This window comes from Macrobrachium nipponense, chromosome 33 (genome assembly GCF_015104395.2).
Source record: "Macrobrachium nipponense isolate FS-2020 chromosome 33, ASM1510439v2, whole genome shotgun sequence".
Taxonomy (NCBI): Eukaryota; Metazoa; Arthropoda; class Malacostraca; order Decapoda; family Palaemonidae; genus Macrobrachium; species Macrobrachium nipponense.
In genome coordinates, this window is record NC_087219.1 from 5,822,608 (window position 1) to 5,842,938 (window position 20,331).

At 35.7% G+C, this 20,331-nt stretch overlaps 1 protein-coding gene across 6 annotated transcripts in view; it reads left to right on the plus strand.

Moving 5' to 3' along the window:
- The window catches only part of LOC135202933 (uncharacterized), a 485,514-nt gene extending 468,494 nt beyond the window's left edge, over positions 1–17,020 (plus strand). For all 6 annotated transcript variants that reach the window (XM_064232405.1, XM_064232402.1, XM_064232401.1 and 3 more), the window contains one exon: positions 15,502–17,020. In XM_064232405.1, the coding sequence (XP_064088475.1) occupies positions 15,502–15,879 (378 nt within the window). In that variant the 3' untranslated portion in view covers positions 15,880–17,020. The remainder of the gene's footprint in view (positions 1–15,501) is intronic.
- The last annotated feature ends 3,311 nt before the right edge of the window (positions 17,021–20,331 follow it).

Sequence of the window (20,331 nt, forward strand, 5' to 3'; positions counted from 1 at the left end):
GTTCAACAAGTATAGTTGACAGATTAGATTGGAACACAATTGATGACTTGTACACCAGTGATCATTTTCCCAATATTAATTTCCTTTTTACAAAATAACCCAGCAAAACACGTTCCTCACTATAATATTTATAAAGCAGACTGGGAGCAATATGAAATGCATACTAGAAGTATACCACATTTTGAATATCTAAAAGACCATAATGAAACTAATAGTTTCTTGTTCATTCATCAAAAATGCTGCTGATAAAGCAATACCAAACTCAAAACCCCATCCAACAAAACACAAAGTTCCATGGTGGTCCGAAAAGCTAACAGAATTAATCAATATAAAACACTCAATAGGGAGACGATTGGATAATTTGAATAGAAAGTTCAGTAAAATAAACATTATTAACCATATTAGAAAGTACTTTACAAAAAATGATTATATTGTTACTAGAAATTGAGGCATTAAAAACCTATATACAACAAAATATCTGCAAAATTTTGAAAGGAAGTAATTCAAGGAAGAATAATTTCATGGAGGAAATATGTATCAGATCTCTCTAATAATACTCCCATAAAAAAAAATATGGGAAAAATTCAGGAAAAATAAATGGTACCCATGTGAAACCACCCAGACATGCCATATTAAAAGACGGAAAAAGAATACTGATCCAAAAGAAATGAGTAAATATAATAGGAGAAAACTTAGCGAATGTAAGTAGTGACAGAAATTTAGATGATCACTTCCGCATAAAGAAAAATAATATAGAAACTAATAACAATAAATTCGAAAAACAATAGAAGACATATATTAAATAGAAAATTTAATATGGAAGAGTTTGAATATCGCTCTCACTAACAGCAATAAATCTGCTACCTGGAGGTGACAATATTTGTTTTGAGATGATCTGCCACTTAGCACCTCTGGCGAAGACATACTTGTTACAATTTTATAATCATTTATGGCTTAGAAATTTATTTCCTGAAGAATGGCGGAAAGCTATAATAATTCCTATCCCCAAACCTGGAAAAGATCCAAGTGATGCAAATAACTACAGACCAATTTCTCTAACAAGTTGCTTGTGCAAGTTACTAGAAAAAATGGTAAATGCTCGATTAACATGGCACATTCGAGAAAATAAAATCTTAACTCCCACTCAATTTGGGTCACAGTGCAACAGATCTACGTTAGATTCTCTCTCTAACCTCGAAGACCATATACGAAGAGAATTTGAGCGAAAGCAATAACTGTAGCAGTCTTTTTTTGACATCGAAAAGGCTTATGATACTACCTGGAGGTACCCTATATTAAAAACTTTACAAAATAACAACATTCGTGGACATTTACCTAGGTTCATCCAGAACTTTTTAACAAATCGTAGCTTTCAAGTGAGAATCGATGATGTATTATCGAGAACATTTCCACTTGAAAATGGTGTTCCACAGGGAAGTGTCCTTAGTGGCACACTGTTTACCCTGGCAATTAATGATATTAATAAAAGTCTACCCACTGGAATTAAAAGCAACCTTTACATGGATGATTTTGCCATATATTATTCAGCCTCTCGTATTAAACATGCAGAACGCATCATTAATAAAAGTATTATAAAAATAAATGAATGGGACCTCATCTGTAGGATTTAAGTTATCCATACATAAGACTCAAGCAGTAGTATTTATAAAGATAAAACAAGATGGATGAATGATGAAGTAATAGATTTAAAAATCAGAAATCATAGTATAACCAAATTAGACAAACTGCAAAATTTTTAGGTTTAGTGTTTGATACTCACTTAAACTGGAAACCACACATAACATACTTGAAATCAAAATGTAAAAAAAGCATTAAATCTAATTAGAAAATTATCAAACACTAATTGGGGAGCCGATAGACAAACCCCTTACATTACTGTACAAAGCAACAGTCCTAATCTATAATTGATTACGGTAGCGAAGTATATGGCTCGGCGTCAGACGCAGCACTGAAAACGTTGGACCCAGTTCATAATGAGGGCCTTAGAATATGTTCAGGAGCCTTTAAATCATCACCAACCTCTTCCTTACAGGTTTAAAGTGGTGAACTACCTCTCTCTCTCCATAGAGAGCTTGTTATAATGAAGAGTGCTCTGAGAATTAGGACAAGCGATTCTCCAACAAAAAAATTATTTGAACTCGGAGATATTTTTATAAACAATCATCCACCCCCTTTTCCAATTAGAGCTAGAAGACTGTTTGAGTCACTAAATGTGAATATACAAATTCCTCCATTAGTAAAATTACCTCCGCTTGACAATGAATAAAATGAAAACTTGCACACAATTAAAATATTTATAAAAAAAAATACATATATATGCCATCACACCATAGACAACATACAATAGAACATATGAACCGAAAAGGTCCACATTATGCAATATTCACAGATGGATCTAAATCGGAACATGGAGTGGGATATGTTTGCAGTGTCCCAGGACAAATCATACCATTCTCTCTTCCTAATACAGCTTCCATATTCACAGCAGAACTTTGCGCAATAGCCTCGGCCATAAAAATAATTAAAGAAACATCACTCAATAATTTTGTGATTTTTAGTGACTCGAGAAGTGCCATAGAAGCCATCCAGAGTTACAAACCAAAAAATAATATAGTACAACAAATTAAATTATCACTTCATAAATTAGATATTATTGGGAAAAAAGTAGAAATATGTTGGATCCCTGCCCATGTAGGGATCAAAGGAAATGAAGAGGCTGACAAAGCAGCCAAAGAAGCAATTCAAATGACAAGATCAAGTGTCAATCTCCCAAGGAGTGATTATGTAACATACATAAAGATGGGTATTTTAAGGAAATGGCAACATATTTGGAATGAAGAGTCAGAAAATAACAAATTAAAGCAAATAAAACCTGATGTTGGAAATGGAGTTCATCATATCAGAGAGAGAGACATGAACAAGTAATTCTGACACGTCTCCGTATAGGCCATACCCGTCTGACACATGGACACTTAATGAGCAGCCCACACGACTCTGCTCCAGAGTGTTCGGAGTGCAAGGAGTTGGTAACAGTCAGACATGTCTTGTGCGAGTGTCCAAAGTATGACCAGCAGAGACTGGTCAACTTTTGGAAATAAGACAATAAAAGAAAATTTTTGTTCAGAATCTTTTACCATTTGCGTAGTTCCGATTTTGACTTTTTTGAGGAACTGCAATTTAATTGATAAAATATAAAACATTGGTGTTTTTAGTGAATTTTAAAACATTTCAAAAAGTTAAAACTAATTCTGAATTTTAATATACCGTTTTAGTATGTATGTAAGGGAACATGAGTAAAAAGTATTTATGTGTGTGTGTTCTAGTATGAAAGCATTTGCCATGGTGCAATTATTTATTTATCCTGAATGACCAACTTGGTCCCCAGCTCTGGCCTAAGAGCCTAGAACCTGGCATTTTCTTATCTAATCCTTCGGGCCCAGCCCTAGGAGAGCTGCTAAATCAGCTCTAGTGGTCTGGTTTAAAACTACTTTTTAATTTAATTATAATAAATAATAATAACAAGACCCAGCCAGGAAAAACGCATATAAAGTGGTAGTAAATAAAGAAGTGCAAAACCAAATTCCTACAAAATTATACAATATAAATCAAACTGAAAATACTTATAATATAAAGGCCCAAAATTCAAGCTCAGAAGCTACAGAACATATAAGCAACACAAATTTATATAATATATTACCAACACCAGAAATGCAAGAAGACATGATGAATTTGGAGGATAAGCAAAATACAAGAACCAAGTCAAAAGACATTTTTAAAAAAAGACTACTTGAAACAACCCCACCCAAATCCAAATAACAAATTATACCATCAGTAAGACAAAAAATCTATATGGAAAAAAATGAATGCCGAGAAGACAAAGTCAACGAAAATTGCTTGCAAACAAAAAATTAAAAAAGAGAACCCCAAATAAAAGAGAAAGTTAAAACATCAGATAAAATTGAAGAAAGTATTGAAATAGAACCCAAGATTAAAAGCCATTTAAATGCACCTCTAATAAAAAGAACATTTGAGAGACTTCAGCCAATAAAGAAAACAATAGCAGAAATACATCACCCACCAAAAGAAGAACAAAGTACAGCAAAATTATACAACTTCATTAAAATTCAAAGCTCAGAAAACAAATAAAGATATTAAAACAAAACCCAAAACCTTCTTAAAATGCATCTATTTTTACAATAGTGGTAATATTAGAGGATATATACAAATAATGAAAACTTAAAATCATTAATTAGAGAATGTAATGCAAATATCCTTTGCTTACAGGAAACTAAAATAGGTAACAATGCTCTCAATGCTGGCATATATTATAATGTGTGGAAATCAACACAAATTTTAAATGACAACAGCCAAGGAGGAACTGCAATCATAATGCATTCTTCAATCAAATGCCAACCTGTTAGGATTAACTCGGTAATACAGGCATGTGCAGTTCAAGTATTCCTGGAAAAAAAATATCAATGCTCAATATATATGGAACGTCTTTAGAAAGTCGTTTAATAGATCATCTTGGAAATAATAGACCATTACAAGTGGAAGATTTAGAAAATCTAATAGAGCAATTACCAAAATCTTACTTATTAGTAGGTGACTTCAACGCCAAACATCCCATGTGGGGGTGGTAAGTAACAATCATCTGACAAGGAGAGGAAATATTCTCCTAGATTTTATAGATAAAAATTTGATTATTTTAAATGATGGTTCTCCAACAAGATTTGATGTTTATCATAATACCACATCTGCAATAGACATCACTTTATGTTCCCCAGAAATTGCCATAGATTTCAGTTGGAAAGTAAATAATAATTTATTTGGGAGTGACCACTGGCCAATACAAATTGAGCTAAAAAATAATACTAATATAACATATATACCGAAGAGGAAAATGGAGGAAGCAAATTGGAATTTATAAAAAGAGAAAACGGTGATTAACAAAAAACTATCTGACTTTACAAACCACATAGATGCTTATGAACATCTAGTAAAAACAATAGATGATAAAGCAAATTAAACTATTCCAGTTACCTCAGGCAATCCGACTAGACCACTGATACCCTGGTGGAATGAGGAATGTAAAGCAGCAAGGAAGATAACGAAAACATGCTTTAGAAGATATCTGAGACATAAATGTGATGCCAATAGAATTGCATATTTGAGAGCTAAAGCAAAGCAGAAAAGAATATTCAAGATAGCCAAAAGAAATTCATGGAAAAAATATATTAATAATATAAATTCTAAAAGTCAAGACAAAGAAATCTGGAAAAAAATAAATAAACTGCTGGGTAGATATCGGCCAGAACCATTACCTACATTAAAAGTAGAAAACAACTATATTTCAAACCCCAAACTAGTAGCAAATGAATTGGGTAAATGCTTCGCCAAAACATCTAGTATCTCGAACTATTACAAAAAAAATTCCAATTAAAAATAAAAATTATGTCCCAATACCAATAAACTCTAATAATCAGGAAATCTATAATCTTCCTTTCACCATGGAAGAACTGGAAAATGTCCTGAAACTTGCAAGTCCAACAGCTCCAGGGGAAGACAACATAAGATATGAAATGATAAAAAATCTACCAGATGAAAGCAAAGCCTTTATATTAGAAATTTTAAATGAATTGTGGCACTCTCACAGCATGCCTAAAACCTGGAAAGAATCTTTAATCATACCAGGCTTAAAACCAGGAAAAGACCCAGAGTCACCAAGCAGCTATAGGCCAATAGCTCTTACTAGTTGTCTAAGTAAGATATTTGAAAAAATGGTGAATAACAGATTAATATGGGTATTAGAAAATAAACAGCTATTGTCAAACAGACAGTTTGGATTCAGGAAAAATAAAAGTACCATAGATCCCCTCTTAATGATTACAAGAGAGATACAAAATGCAATGATTGGTAAAAAAACAAACAATAGGAGTATTTTTTGATTTAGAGAAAGCATATGATACCACCTGGAGGGGAGGGATTTTAAAAAAATTGATAGAATGGGGAATAGGAGAATTTATATGAATGTATTAGGAAATTCCTATCTGAAAGATATATAAAAGTCAAAGTGGGGGCAGAAATCTCTGAATCATTTATCCAGGAGGAAGGAATCCCCCAAGGTAGTGTACTAAGCGTGGCATTGTTTGCTATAGCAATAAATGAGATAATGGAAATGATCCCACCAAGAGTCCAAGGATCCCTTTTTGTAGATGACTTCGTCATATATAGTAGTGGTGAAAAAGCGCTGGACATAACCAACAGATTGCAAGCAGCCATAAATAGGGTAAAAAAAATGGGCCGATAACGGTTTTAAATTTTCACCGCAAAAAACAAAAGCATTCAGATTTACAAGATGAAGAAACAGGAATTAATTTCTACTTTATTTATAAATAATGATATAATTGAATATGATGATGAGATAAAATTCCTCTGTGTAATACTTGATAAAAAACTTAAATTTAAAGAACATATAGAACAACTGGCGATAAAAGTGAGAAAATCCTTAAATATAATAAAAGTAATTGTGCATAATGACTGGGGTGCTGATAGAACCTCTCTGATAAAAGTATATAAGGCTATTTGTCTAAGTAAACTTGATTATGCATGTCAAGTATATGGTAGTGCTTCTAAAACCCTACCCTCTTGATTTGAGACTGCCTTGACGGAGTTACGCATTTCCAACCTATGGTTGAAAATGCGTAGCGGGCAAGAGGGCTTTCGAACTGGGAGAATTATCTCCTAGTTTGAATCTAAATGTCTCAATTTTTCTCTTACTTGATCATCTTCCAATCTCTTACTTTCTTTCGCTCTGTTACTCCCCCTAGCTGTCCTCCTTCTCTTCACTAAAACCTCGTGTAGGTTGGGAAGGAGCTGGGTCTCTGAACTTAGGCTTTACCTTGATCCAAATGGCAGGGACTATAGCGGTTTGGTCCGCCGCTCGATTATGTTTAGACCTTGAGGATATTGATGTGATTCCACATCAATATTTATTAGGGCGGGACTACATGTGGGGACTTGCCTACGGAATCCGGGAGGTATAGTCTCCACGGTAGGACTCTCGGCAATTTATCCGGATTGCCCTCTAAAATAACATGAGTGGGGATGATTGCATACTAGCTATGCCCTCGGTCCTATCAAGCGGGTTTCTGCTTACACTTGAGCCAATCATGTTATGTTAGAGCCATCCCTTCGGGGTAGGGTAGGGAGTGGACATATGGGAATTGGTCTCTGCTGTGTGTCTTTGGTGAGGGGGAAGTCTTTGAGAGGAGGCCCAGTTTTACCATGGCTTGCAGTTGGTTTCTCTGTAATTTCAAAAAAAAAAAACAAAAAAAAAAACGAAAAATGGAATATGACTCTGGAACTCAGTCCCCGGAAAATGTGACCCATGACACTAGAGACGACTTCGGCTTGTTTAAATAAGGAAAGCTCTGTTGACAACCTCGGCAACAAAAAGGATTCCTCCAACAATACTTCTCTGACCAATGTTGTTAAAGACAATTTATCGGCACTGGTGGAAAAAATAATTCTAGTAGTAACAGTAATACTTTACTCTCTGGTTTCTGGCTCATTACCAGATACAACAAAAAAATCTGAAAATTCTCCACTTAAAAAACATACCAATTGGTTGTAGCTATGACATAATTCATGAAGCCTTCTGTAGATTTGGGGCAATCAAAGAAATTTTAATGGAGCTTAATGGTAGTAAATAAAGGATTTGGGAAGCTTGGGTATCATTTTCAAGTTTTGAGATTGCTTTAGAAGCAAATAAAAAGATTTAGAGAGCATAAGAATTGACAATTGTTTGATTTCTGGGGCTCTATGTGATAAAGCACCAAGACACCTAGAGGTATATAAACCAGAAGAATGGTTGGAAAAAGAAATAGAGATGGACTTCCAGAAGTAAGAACCCCAAGCCCCCAACATGGATAATTGCAATGGGGAAGATAGAAAATTATAACTATTATAAGATGAGTAAATTTATACAAAAAAAAACAAAAAAAAAGTTGGTAATTAAAAGTAAGGATATTAGTAGGATACCTGTAAGGCAATCTGTTTTGATTAATGCAAAATCAGATACTCAAGCTCACATGCTTTGTGGCATGAAGATTGCAGAAATTGATCCTATTAAGGATATAATAAACCACATATGAGCTTCAGCTATGGTAGAGGAGTAGTTTTTGATAAAGATCTATATGAATTTTCAGAACCAGAAATTCTGGACATGTGCCCTGATAATGTTTGGAAAGTAAGTAAGATTCCCTCAAACCAAGCATGGTAGTTTTAACATTTAAACCCCTGTCATACCAGATCATATAATTATTGAGAATGAAAAAGTACGTGTTCGAGAATATAAACCTAGGCCTTTACAATGCTTTAATTGTTTCAAGTATGGTCACCCTTCCGGTACTGAAATAATACGAAGATCTGTATTAACTGTTCTTCGTTAGAACATGGCCAATGCAACAGAGATACAACCTGTGCAAACTGTAAAGATCATCATAAATCAAATGATAAAATTTGTAGAGAATACAAGAAAGAAGAAGCTGCCATCTTGAAAGCAAATGCTGAACATATTAGTGTAGGTTATGCAAAGCATTTACTCGATCGACAACTTAATTTTGCTCAAGCGGTTAAGATGCCACCAAAAGATTATAATCTACTACCCTTACTACCACAGGGGGACCAGTGGTAGCACCTGGCCCGTCAGGTGCATCTCCCTTAGTGGTAGTAGCCCAGCCATCTGGGTCAAGTGCTCAGCTTATAAAAGCCAGAGCACAAACCTCCAGAGAGGTCAAGATGGTTTCCACCACACCAAAAGTAGTGTCACTGATAGGAGCATCTCTCCTAGAGGTAGTAGCCCAGCCTTCTGGGCCAAGTGCTCGAACTGTTGAAGTTTCTAGCACAATCCTCCAAGGAAGCCAATGTGGCTTCCACCACCTCAAATGTATTGTCTCAGGCCAGAATCTCTACCTGATTTGATGGAGATTAGAAAACAAGATCTTCCAAAGAGGAAAAGGTCCCCATCCTCCTCACCTTCATCCAAATCAGGTAAGTGCCCTACTGCTCATGATCCCAAGGTTGACTTGTATAAAGATCACAGAAGAAAGAAAAGAAGAGCGGTGGCCTAGTAAAGCCTTCCATCTCCAGGCCTTACATGGCTTCATCTGAAAAGTCCCAAAAGACAAATGAGACAAAGAAAAATAATAACAAAAGATAATGTCTATTATCCAGTGGAATTGCAGAGGTCTAAGTACTAGCATTGAGCAAATAAAAACTTTAACCAGGGACTTGGACACGAAGGTAATTTGTCTACAGGAAACCAAGATCAGTGACAAACCATTTAATCCTGGACTCAATTATCATTTTTGTAGATCCCCTCCTTTGCAAGGTGCAAGAGCTCAAGGTGGTACAGGTTTTATTATTCCAACAAATCTGTAAAATTTGAAACAATCCCACTCAATACACCAACCTACAGGCATGTGCAGTTAGAACTCATATCGGCGGAAAAAAAATTACTTTTATGCTCGCTATATATGAACATCTTAGAACTTTTCCTCTTAGATCATGCTGGGAATCCAAGAAGGCTTAGCCTTTCTGACCTCCAAGACCTGATCAATCAGCTTCCTGCCCCTTTTATTTTGATGGGTGATTTTAATGCAAAGCATACTTTATCGGGTGGAAATGTATGCGATAGATGGGGTAATCTTGTTGAAGAATTAATCGACAACAATGATGTAATACTAATGAATGATGTTCTCCAACTAGGTATGATGTATTCCACAACTCTACATCAGCCATTGATTTGTCAATCTGTTCCTCATCCATTCGATTGGACTACCTTTGGTCAGTAAATGAACACCTACATGGCAGTGGACCATTGGCCAATAATGTTAAAATATGTCCATAATCTTCCTTCTCAGTGTCCACCAAAATGGAAGATAGACGAGGCAGACTGGGCAGCTTATGAAAAGTGTTCACACACTGATAAAGAGTATGATGAATTTACATCTCCAGTGCATGCCTATCAACATCTTGAAAATATTATTGATGATAATGCTAGCAAGTTTATACCTAAAACATGCGGTTTACCTCATCGCCCTGTAGTTTCCTGGTGGAGTAAAGAATGTGCAACGCAAGAAAAGTGACCCGAACTTGCTTCAGAAGATACTTGAGAACAAACTATGTAGCAGATAGAATAGCGTACCTCAGAGCCTGTGCCAAAACAAAAAAGAACTTTTAAAAAAGCAAAGAGAGCATCTTGGAAGAAATATATATCTAATATTAATACCAAAACTCCTTCAAAGGAAATATGGGACAAGATTAGAAAACTTCAAGGCAAATTCGTCCTAAGCCTCTACCAATATTAAGGGAAAATAATAGATATATATCTGACCCCAAAGATGTAGCAGAGGTTCTTGCAAAGCACTTTGCCCATGTATCAAGTGCTGACAACTATTCCCCAGCATTTCAACAAATTAGAGCATCAACATCTGCTTGTTCCTCCTGCTTCTTCAAATACTGAAGCTTTTAACCTGCCTTTTAGTATGGAGGAGATGCAAAATGCTATCTCTAGCTCTTCTTTAACTGCCCCAGGTGAGGATGGCATCCGGTATGAAATGATATCACATCTTCCAGTGGATACCAAGGAATTTTTATTAGAAACCTTTAATGGACTATGGCTTCCCATACATCTCCTGATTCCTGGCATACATCAATTGTAATTCCAGGCACAAGTCTGGTAAATACCCAGAACTGCCATCTAGTTATAGGCCCATATCCTTGACCAGTTGCATATGCAAATTATTTGAGAGAATGATCAACAACAGACTTGTGTGGTATCTATAATCAAAAAATCTTTTGGTTTATCTAACAGGCAGTTTGGTTTTTAGGAAGAACCGAAGTACTCTAGACCCTTTGCTGAGTTATCAAGGGAAATTTCAAATGCCTTTTCTAACCAAAACCAGGTGGTGGGTGTCTTTTTTTTGACCTCGAAAAAGCATATGTCACGACCTGGAGGGGTGGTTTATTTTTAAAGCAATTGGCCTCGTGGGGTATAGGAGGACATATGTTCTCTTTTATTGAAGAATTTTTATCAAACCGCTCAATTAAAGTGAGAGTAGGGTCAGAACTATCTTCATCCTACATGCAAGAAGAAGGTGTCCCCCAAGGCAGCGTATTGAGTGTGACCTTATTTGCTGTTGCTATTAATAGTCTCATGAGTCACATACCTCCTGGCATACAAGGATCACTATTTGTCGATGACTTTGCAATTTACTGTAGTGATCATCTGCACTACAAGCATGCCAAAATCTTCAAATTGCAATAAATGCTGCATCCGCATGGGCAAATTCTCGTGGATTCATGTTTTCACCTCAGAAGACCATAAGCCCATTATCGCTTTACTCGTACTCGTAAAAGGGAAGAGATCCCCACCCTTTTCTTAAAAATGATTGTATTTTGCCTTATGAGGATAATATCAAGTTTCTTGGAGTCATTTTCGACAAGAAAATGACATTTGGTCCCCATATAAATGACCTATCTATCAGGGTTAAGAAGTCACTGAACATTCTGAAAGTTGTATCGCATTTTGATTGGGGTGCTGATAGAACAACTTTGCTTAGAAGTTATACATCTTTGTGTCTGAGCAAGTTAGACTATGCATGCCAAATATATGGGTCAGCTGCAAACAAGACTTTACTTGGAAAAACTTGATATTGTTCACAATGCTGGGCTTCGCATCTGCACAGGTGCTTACAGAACATCTCCCATTGACAGTCTCTATGTGGATTCTGGCATACCTCCCCTTTCCATTCGCAGAGAGGAGTTGAGTTTGAGGTATTTAGCTAGGTCCCTTGCGGTGAGAAACAATCCTAACTATAAATATGTTAGGGCGCCTTTAGATCGGGCTCCTAACAGATCCAGAGTGCCCAAGCCTTTGGAAGTACAGCTGAAAAAATGATGCTAGAGAAGTAGGCTTGTTAACAGCACAGATAGCAGAGGTGGGATATCCCAAGTCTCCCCCTTGGTGAATCCACCTGTTAAAGTATGTTTTACGGCAGGAGGGAAAAAATACCTTACCTCAGTAGGGTGGTAAGAAAAGGTGAGTTTTTTAAAATCAATGCTGACTCAACATCATGGGAAACATGTTTTTACAGATGGCTCCAAATCGCTGCAGGAGTTGGAAGTGCAGCTGTGGTGGGGGATACTGTTATTAGAAGGAAACTCCCATCCTCTTGTTCAATATTTACTGCTGAGCTGTACGCAATAATTCTCGCAGTCCAACATATTTTTAAAAATGGCCACCAAAATAGTTTTTATACAATTTTACGGATTCCAATAGTGTTTTACTCTCATTAAAACAAATTATGCCAGGCCATCATCTAGTACAAGAGGTGCAGGACTGGTTAGTACTTCTGCAATCTAGGAAGAGTATCAGTGTTCACTTCTGTTGGGTCCCTGCCCATGTTGGGGTGGATGGAAATGAACAAGTAGATAAGGCAGCAAAGGAAGCTTCAGGGTCTAAGTAATCCCATCCACCTTTAGTATTCCTTACAAAGATCTTAAAAGTGAGATTCATCTTTACTGTAAAAATAAGTGGCAGGCTCGATGGTCTGAACTGACCACCAATACAAAATTGAAACACATCCACCCATTGGTGGATAAATGGTCATCTTGTAATGCTACAAGTAGGAGGGATACCATTATTTTAACTAGGCTGCATATTGGCCATACACATGCAACGCACAATTATTTAATGAAGAGTGGGAAGGGAGACAGGCCCCTCACTGTAATACCTGTCAAGTGACAATGGATGTTAAGCATATTTTTATGTTGCTTGTCCTGTTTTTAATCTTCAGAGGAGGACACATTTACTCCAGGACAAACCTTTGAGAGATATACTGGGGGAAAACTGTAATACCCTGAACTTGAGAAAATTTATACAAAGTATTGGGTTATATTACGAGCTATAATTGATTTTATTAATTTATTTATTTATTTTACCCTTTTAATCCTTATTTATTTCACATCTAGATTTTATTGTATGAAAGTGTTGCGATTGATATTAAAGGTTAAAATGGTACTAAATGGTGTGAGTATACAGATATTATGATTGAATGAATTTTGTTATATAGCGCTGAATGGCCTTTGATGCCCCAGTTCTTGGCTTAATGCCTAAATCCTATATTCAATTCAATTCAATCCTATTAGGTCTTATGTATTAAGTAAGTGGCAAGAAAGGTGGACTTCTCCTCTTCTTGCCAATAACAGTAAGTACAGAAGTATTAGGAAAAATATACAGCCGTGGCCTTCGTCATTCAAGCTTGACAGACGAGCAGAGGTTATTTTAACGAGGTTAAGGATTGGGCACACTTATTTAACCCATCAGTTTATTTTAGAAGGAAGCAGCCCACCAGTGTGTGCTTACTGTGACGAGATACAAACAGTGAAGCACATTCTGATGGTTTGCCCCAGATATTTCCAGGGTAAATCCCTCTCAAATATCTTGGGAGATGAAGCAGACATTTCTGCTCTCATCTCCTTTTTAAAGTGTATAGAAATTTTTAATAATATTTAGATATACTTTTATAAATCATATACAGATTTTTAAAGACATTAAACTATTTTTAATATATATTACTCCATTCATTAAAATTCATATTTTTAATTTATTTATTAGTCACGTCTAATTTTATGAATCATTTCTTTCACTAATTCATTCATTCATTTACCATAATTCAACTTATTTAACCTTCATTACGGCGCTGAATGGCCTTGTTGGCCCCAGTGCCTGGGCTTTAGCCCTAAATATCATACATCCATCCATCCTTAATTCCTCTACGAGCCTTTCCTCAGAGTACATCACAAGCTGGGGTGCATATATCATGCCCTTGGAGTAATTCCAAAAAGCATGCACTGCACACTCCACTTTAATTCCTCCAAGGTGAGATAATCATTTTAGCTTGTCACTTTTTTTGCTGAGGCAGATTCCACTGTCTGCTTTCCTCGCCCCTCAGAAGAAATCTTAGGCTCTCAGCCACAACACCTAACAATATCGTTATGTACATTAAAAATGTCCCAATCAGAGTCTTCCAAATTAAAAGTCAAATATTTATCATACGAGTTTTCAAACATTCCGGGTCCTATTTCAGATACTAAATTTTTACTAAATTTCCCTTTACTCCGTACTGGAGCATAGAGTTTCAGTGTAATTACACTCGAAGGTTTTTTTGAGTTTTCCAGAGGAAGGTTGTCAGGGAGGTTCCAGCAGTCATTAACTGTGCCGATTCACCGCCATCAAAGGGTCCAGGGGTACTTGAATCTTTATTTTTTAATTTCATAAAGATTTAAGTTTAAAAAAAATAAATAAATAAACCTGAAAACCTTAAAAAGATATCATCAGCCTTTCATGGATTTTATTCTTCCACTAATGGCGCAAGTGAGAACCGACTCCCAAACGTCTGCGTCCCTACCCTACCCCACAGGGGATGGCACAACATGATTAGAGTGGCCCAAGTGTAAGCCAAACCCGCTTGATAGGACTGAGAGTATTACGAGAATACAATCATCCCCACCCTAATCACATTATGGGCAAACCGGACAGAATGCTGAGAGTCCTATCCACAAAACTAGAACCCCCCTGGAATCCGTGGTCCAGCCCTGCAAAATAGTTCCGCCTGATATCACTCAGGTCCAAACATTATCGGGCAGTTGATGGTCCTGCCACGGTTCCCACTATTTAGCTTCAGATATAAAACCCAGTCCCAGCTATGATATCTTTTCTGTTTACCAGGTCCAATAAATTTAAGCAAAGGTGGAAAATTCCACATAATTAATTCGAAATGCTAGTAAAAAAAATATTACATGAAGGAGAAGGATGTAGTAAGAATGGAAAAAATTGCAGAAAGAAGGAAAAGTTCTGACAAATTTAGTTGGATCAGCAGCCGAGCTCCAAGGACCAGTGAGAAAGCAACCCCACCAGGCATCACGGCCCAGCTGCTGGTCCCTAAGCCCCCTACCCACGCCAAGGGGTCAGCATCTAGGGGGTCCATATGAACAAATGACAAATTTTCTAAGACAATTTGTATTTTTCATAGCTACAAACCTGAGGTCTTAACATTGTACTGCCCACCTCTAGCTGCCCCTCTTGTCTGCTAAGACATCCTGAGTTGGGAAAGACTGACACAGTGGCGTAGATGCGTGGTCCTTGACCACTCTCCACCTGATATATGCACGCATTGCCAGTTCTCCCACCTGATATATGCACGCGTTGCCAGTTCTCACAAGATTCCTTGTTTTCTTCTTAGAAAATTTGTCATTTTAGCATAGGATATCATTGTCATTGACTCTTGATGTCAAAGTGCCAGATATTTCAAATCAGATTAAATGGTAAATGAAAGATTGCATTCAAGAATTGTCAATACATTTTTTTTTAGAAATGTCTATGTATATTTATATATTTTTTCTTTCCCTCAGATTACGGCATCAGGGATTCCTTTACATTTGCTGGGTGCCTTTACATGTATTCTCACAGACAATTCTTCAGATGGGAGTGGTTGTGGCATCCCCAGAATAGAAGAAACACAGGAAGATAAAACACATGGATGTTCATCAGACAAGTCTTTCTTCATTTCAGGTTCTGAACAGTATTTCATCCCAGCCAAAGATTTTAACTTTGGGTCAAATAATGAAAATGAAAATTCAACCAATAAAGGGTGTAATCACAATCACACAACAAAAGAGTATGTTACAGCAGGAACACTGCAAAGTAGTATTCGTCCTTGTTACCAGAAACCTTTAGAGAAGGGTGTTCATCTCAGACGTACTATTGTTGTGTGTGAAGAAGAGAGTTAGGGACTACCAAGTAAAGTTGCGGAGGTTAATAATAACAAAAAAAAAAAAAAAGACTTTTCCAAATATATTAGTTTTTTTCCAATGTATTTTGAACAACTACTAAGCAGTTCACTAGCTTTAATACTAATTTACCATTGGTTCCTCTTTTTAAAACTTGGTAAGAGTTTTTGCTATGTTAGTTATTTAATTTAGTTATATGAATGATTAAGAATATTCATAGACCACGTAATAAAATAGTGTTTACTTCAAAAGGCATTACAGTACACTTGAACTTAAAGGAAAAATGGTATTAGGTAGATGGTTTATATGTATCCAAGTTTATAGTAGGCAAGAATATATTATAATTTCAGTTAAAAGAAAAAAAATAGATGAATTTGAAGCAGAAGTATATGTAGAACAGGTGTGACTGCAGAATAAGAAATTATTACCGTCATTTATTTAGGGCATACAAAGAAGGCATGGTATGAAAGGGGTGAAACTGGCTAAACTTTCATGATTTACACATGGACCAGGGCTTAGAATCTGTTTATGGAACAAAGCTCTGAGCTTGCACGTCAGCATCCCATTTAGTCATAACTTTTCACAGCTTTTAATCAGCAGATAGAGCAATAAGAAGAAAACACTGTGATGGACTGCTGTAGTTCTCAGCTCTGCTGACCAAATTCTCTTTCACCAAAGGTTCATAACAGAGTAGGATCATCTTAAAGGTTTTTTTTTGTGCATCCAAGGAGTTGTTTTGAATAACTTCCTAGAAGTTCCCAGGCTTTGGTACCCAGGACTCTGATATTATCATTCCCATTATGGATTCAAAATGTAAATGCCCATGTAATCAGAACGCAATATAGTTTTATTATAGCTGTTTGGACTATGTTGAACAATAATTGATCATGTACATGGATTGAAAAAGTGTACTGGCAACCTTTGCCATACAGTTAGCTTAGGCTCTGCAAACAACAGATTGTTAGGCGATTGATCAGATTCATAACAATAGGGATAACCTACATTCTTATCCTCACAAAATAAAGAAATAATTATCTATAAAACAGCAAGGTTATTGAAAGAAAAGACATTAAGTAATTGAATAGGAAAAGTAAAGGAAACTGAAGCCATAATAACATTCACTAAGGCACCCACCAACTCATTCACTAAGGCACCCACCAACTCAAAAACATGTAGGTATCTTTGCAGCAAGTCATGCGTATATCTGTAAGGATAATTAATCAAAAACATAGAGTCATTGATGGAAAGGACAATTATACAATGGAGTTAAATTGGAGTGCTATTTAAACTAAAGGAAAAGAAAGATTAAAAAACCAATAGAAATGGTTATAGTACAGAGATGGAGGAGAGAAAGATTGGCAGTGAGTAATGCTCCGTGCGTATAATCAAACAAAATCATGTAAAGAAGAAAGTACATTAAGTAGAGTAAAGAAATTGAAATTAAAAGCTGAGAAGATAAGCAGATCATAAGATATGATTACGCACTTGCCGAGAGAAAGAGAACAAGCAGCTGCTGTATCCCTCCAATGCCAACAATGGGCATGGAGTTTCCTTGTACTGCTTGCGTGTGCATTGCTTCATTTTTCAAAAGTAGTGTTGGGTTAGGAAATCAGACAGATATGCAATATGAAATTATAATTCCATAACTGCTATGTAAAATAATTATTTCCTATCTTTCATACATGCTAAAGTAAAAGTATGCAGTTTTATATAAGAAAGCTCTTTAACATATGATAAACTGGTAACATGAGATGTAGTCAACTTTGCCTACCCATTTTTTTTCCGTTTGTGCAAAGGGTTAAGGGAAACTTTCCCTTTTCTGAAACCCTTGACCTATCTGGTTGTTTGCAGGGAGGAGTTCCTTGGCCAGGGGAGGATGGTGGCTAAGCATTTCTTGTTTTCTTGAAGGTTTTCCTTTGACAAACTGGTAATGTAAAGTATTTTTTGTGTCTTTTGGAATTATTTAGAGTGAAATATATACAATATGTCTATTGTAAAATCGTGTATAGATAACATTCACAAGCATTGAAATCAATAATTATGGGGGAAATATTTTAGTCTGGCGTATTTGTGGTTTTATAATTAGCATGTGTTTTGTTTTTTATCATACTTATCATGATATGAAGCAAAACAAATGCTGATTATAAAACCACAAACATGCCAGACTAAAATATTTCCCCCATAATTATTGATTTTAATGCTTGTGAATGTTATCTATACACGATTTTGCAATAGACATATTGTATATACATATATAATATGATATATATATATATTATATATATATCTATATATATATATATATATATTATATATATATATATATATAAAAGACCAAGTATGTCTGTTTGTAACTTAAGATAGTACTACAACTTATTACTTCACCATAAATCCCATTGCCTGTGTCTCTTTTCCACACTGGAAAATTTTTATAAAAATATATGATTTGCTTTTGCTTAATTAAATGGAGTACACCTTACATCACACCGCTTGTAAATTTTCTGCAGTAAATTCATAGCACAGAAAAAAAATTGGTTTCGATTGCAATAATAGTCAGAGGGTGAGTGGATAGAATGTTGGGTAGGGAACATTTCTGATTGGATAAGCAGTCAACCATTTATCAGTGAATTGTATACCAACAGTATACGGTGGTAAGTAGAGTTAACACAGGACTTACTGAACTTATAAATTCTGATTCTAAGTACTGTCTTTATTTTCTTCTTGAAATTTGTTCAGTCCTTGTTCTGTTTTGCAGTTAATATTTGATAGAGTACTCAAGGTAGAAGTAATATCAGACTATGTATTAAATTTAATATTTTTTAGATTGAAGCTGCCTGTTGGATATTCATTATTTATCTTTTTATAAATCATATTTGCATGAACTGTAATTGGCTCCTATCTATCCCACCGAGAAATTGTTTCATAGACTATTTTTACTGTCGGATAGATCAGAATGATCTTACTCATGCTTATACATCATAAGTAACCACTTTGGATTATGTTGCATGTTCTGAAAACCTTATAACTTTATTTTAATTTTACTTCAAACCGTATTAAAATTATTGCAGTGTTTTTGAGTGCATGTTCAAATGTGTACAAATTGTTTTCAGGTTCACAATTTCTTGCAAAGATTTGCCCCTTTAAGGCAGTTGGACTACTGATATGTGTGCTGAGAGTCTAGTAAATTCTAGTTAAAGTTCCCTAGTTACAGTTCCATCACTTCTGCTATATATTAATTTACTTTCCTGTTAGAACTTAAGAGATTATTGTTATTTATTACATTTCTATTAGTAGAGCTTAACCCCTAAAACTTTTCAAATATAGTTTTTGTCATTTCTATGATTGGAACTGTAAATTTTATTTGGTACATCTTATGAAAAGAGTAGTCAGTTTTTAAAATTTTAATGAGGATATGCTTTTATTAAAGGATTCTGATAAGGGCCTGTATTTTGAATTGAAATATAAACATTCTTTGTTACACAGTTTTATTTGAAATCTTGTTGATGTATTTCAAGAGTTTGCCATAACTTCCAGACATATCAGTATTATATTGGAAGTGGCCTTGTTCCATCTAAACTTGAACTTTATCAGCTGTAGATATACAAACTTCATACTTTACTAATGCTTTACTGAATTTGTAATTACAAAATGCAGTAGTTTACAATTGGCTTACATTGGGGACGTATTACAGATGAGAGAGTTGCCAAGAGGTGAGGGTTCCAGAGGCTGGAAAAGAGAATGAGTTCAAAGATGAAGTATGTTGATTACCAGTTTTCCTGTTGGTACACCCCCTCATTTGGGACCACCTTGACGTGGTGATTGGGGGCTCTCGAACCTCAGGAATCTCTTCCCAGGTTCGAACCCAAGAGTCCCATATGACAATTATATATTTTCGAGTAAACTTATGTGGACTTTTCCATTTTTTGCCAAAAAATTTTTGAAAGCAAATAAATGAGAAAACATATCATGGCTTAACGTGGAGTTAAATCCGAAGCTAAATAGTGAGAACTGTGGTAGATCCATCATCTACCCGACAATGTTCGGACCTGTTTTTCAGGCGGAACTATTCTGTGGAGCTGGACCACGGATTCCAGGGGGGGCCTGGTTCTAGGAATAGAACTCTCGGCATTCTATCCAGTTTGCCCATAATGTGATTAGGCTGGGGATAATTGTATTAACATAATACTCTTAGTCCTAGCAAGCGGGTTCTGCTTACACTTGGGCCATACTAATCAATGTTATGCCATCCCCTTTTGGGGTAGGGTAGGGATGCGGACATTTGGGAGTCCGTTCTCACTTGTGCCTTTGGCAGAAGATTTAACTTCGCGAAGGGCCAATGATATCTTTCAAGAATTTTTTTTTTTTTTTTTTTTTTTTTTTTTTTTTTTTTTTTTTTTTTTTTTGTAAAAACTCAAAATTTATGAACTGTGAAATAAATGATTTGAGTACCCC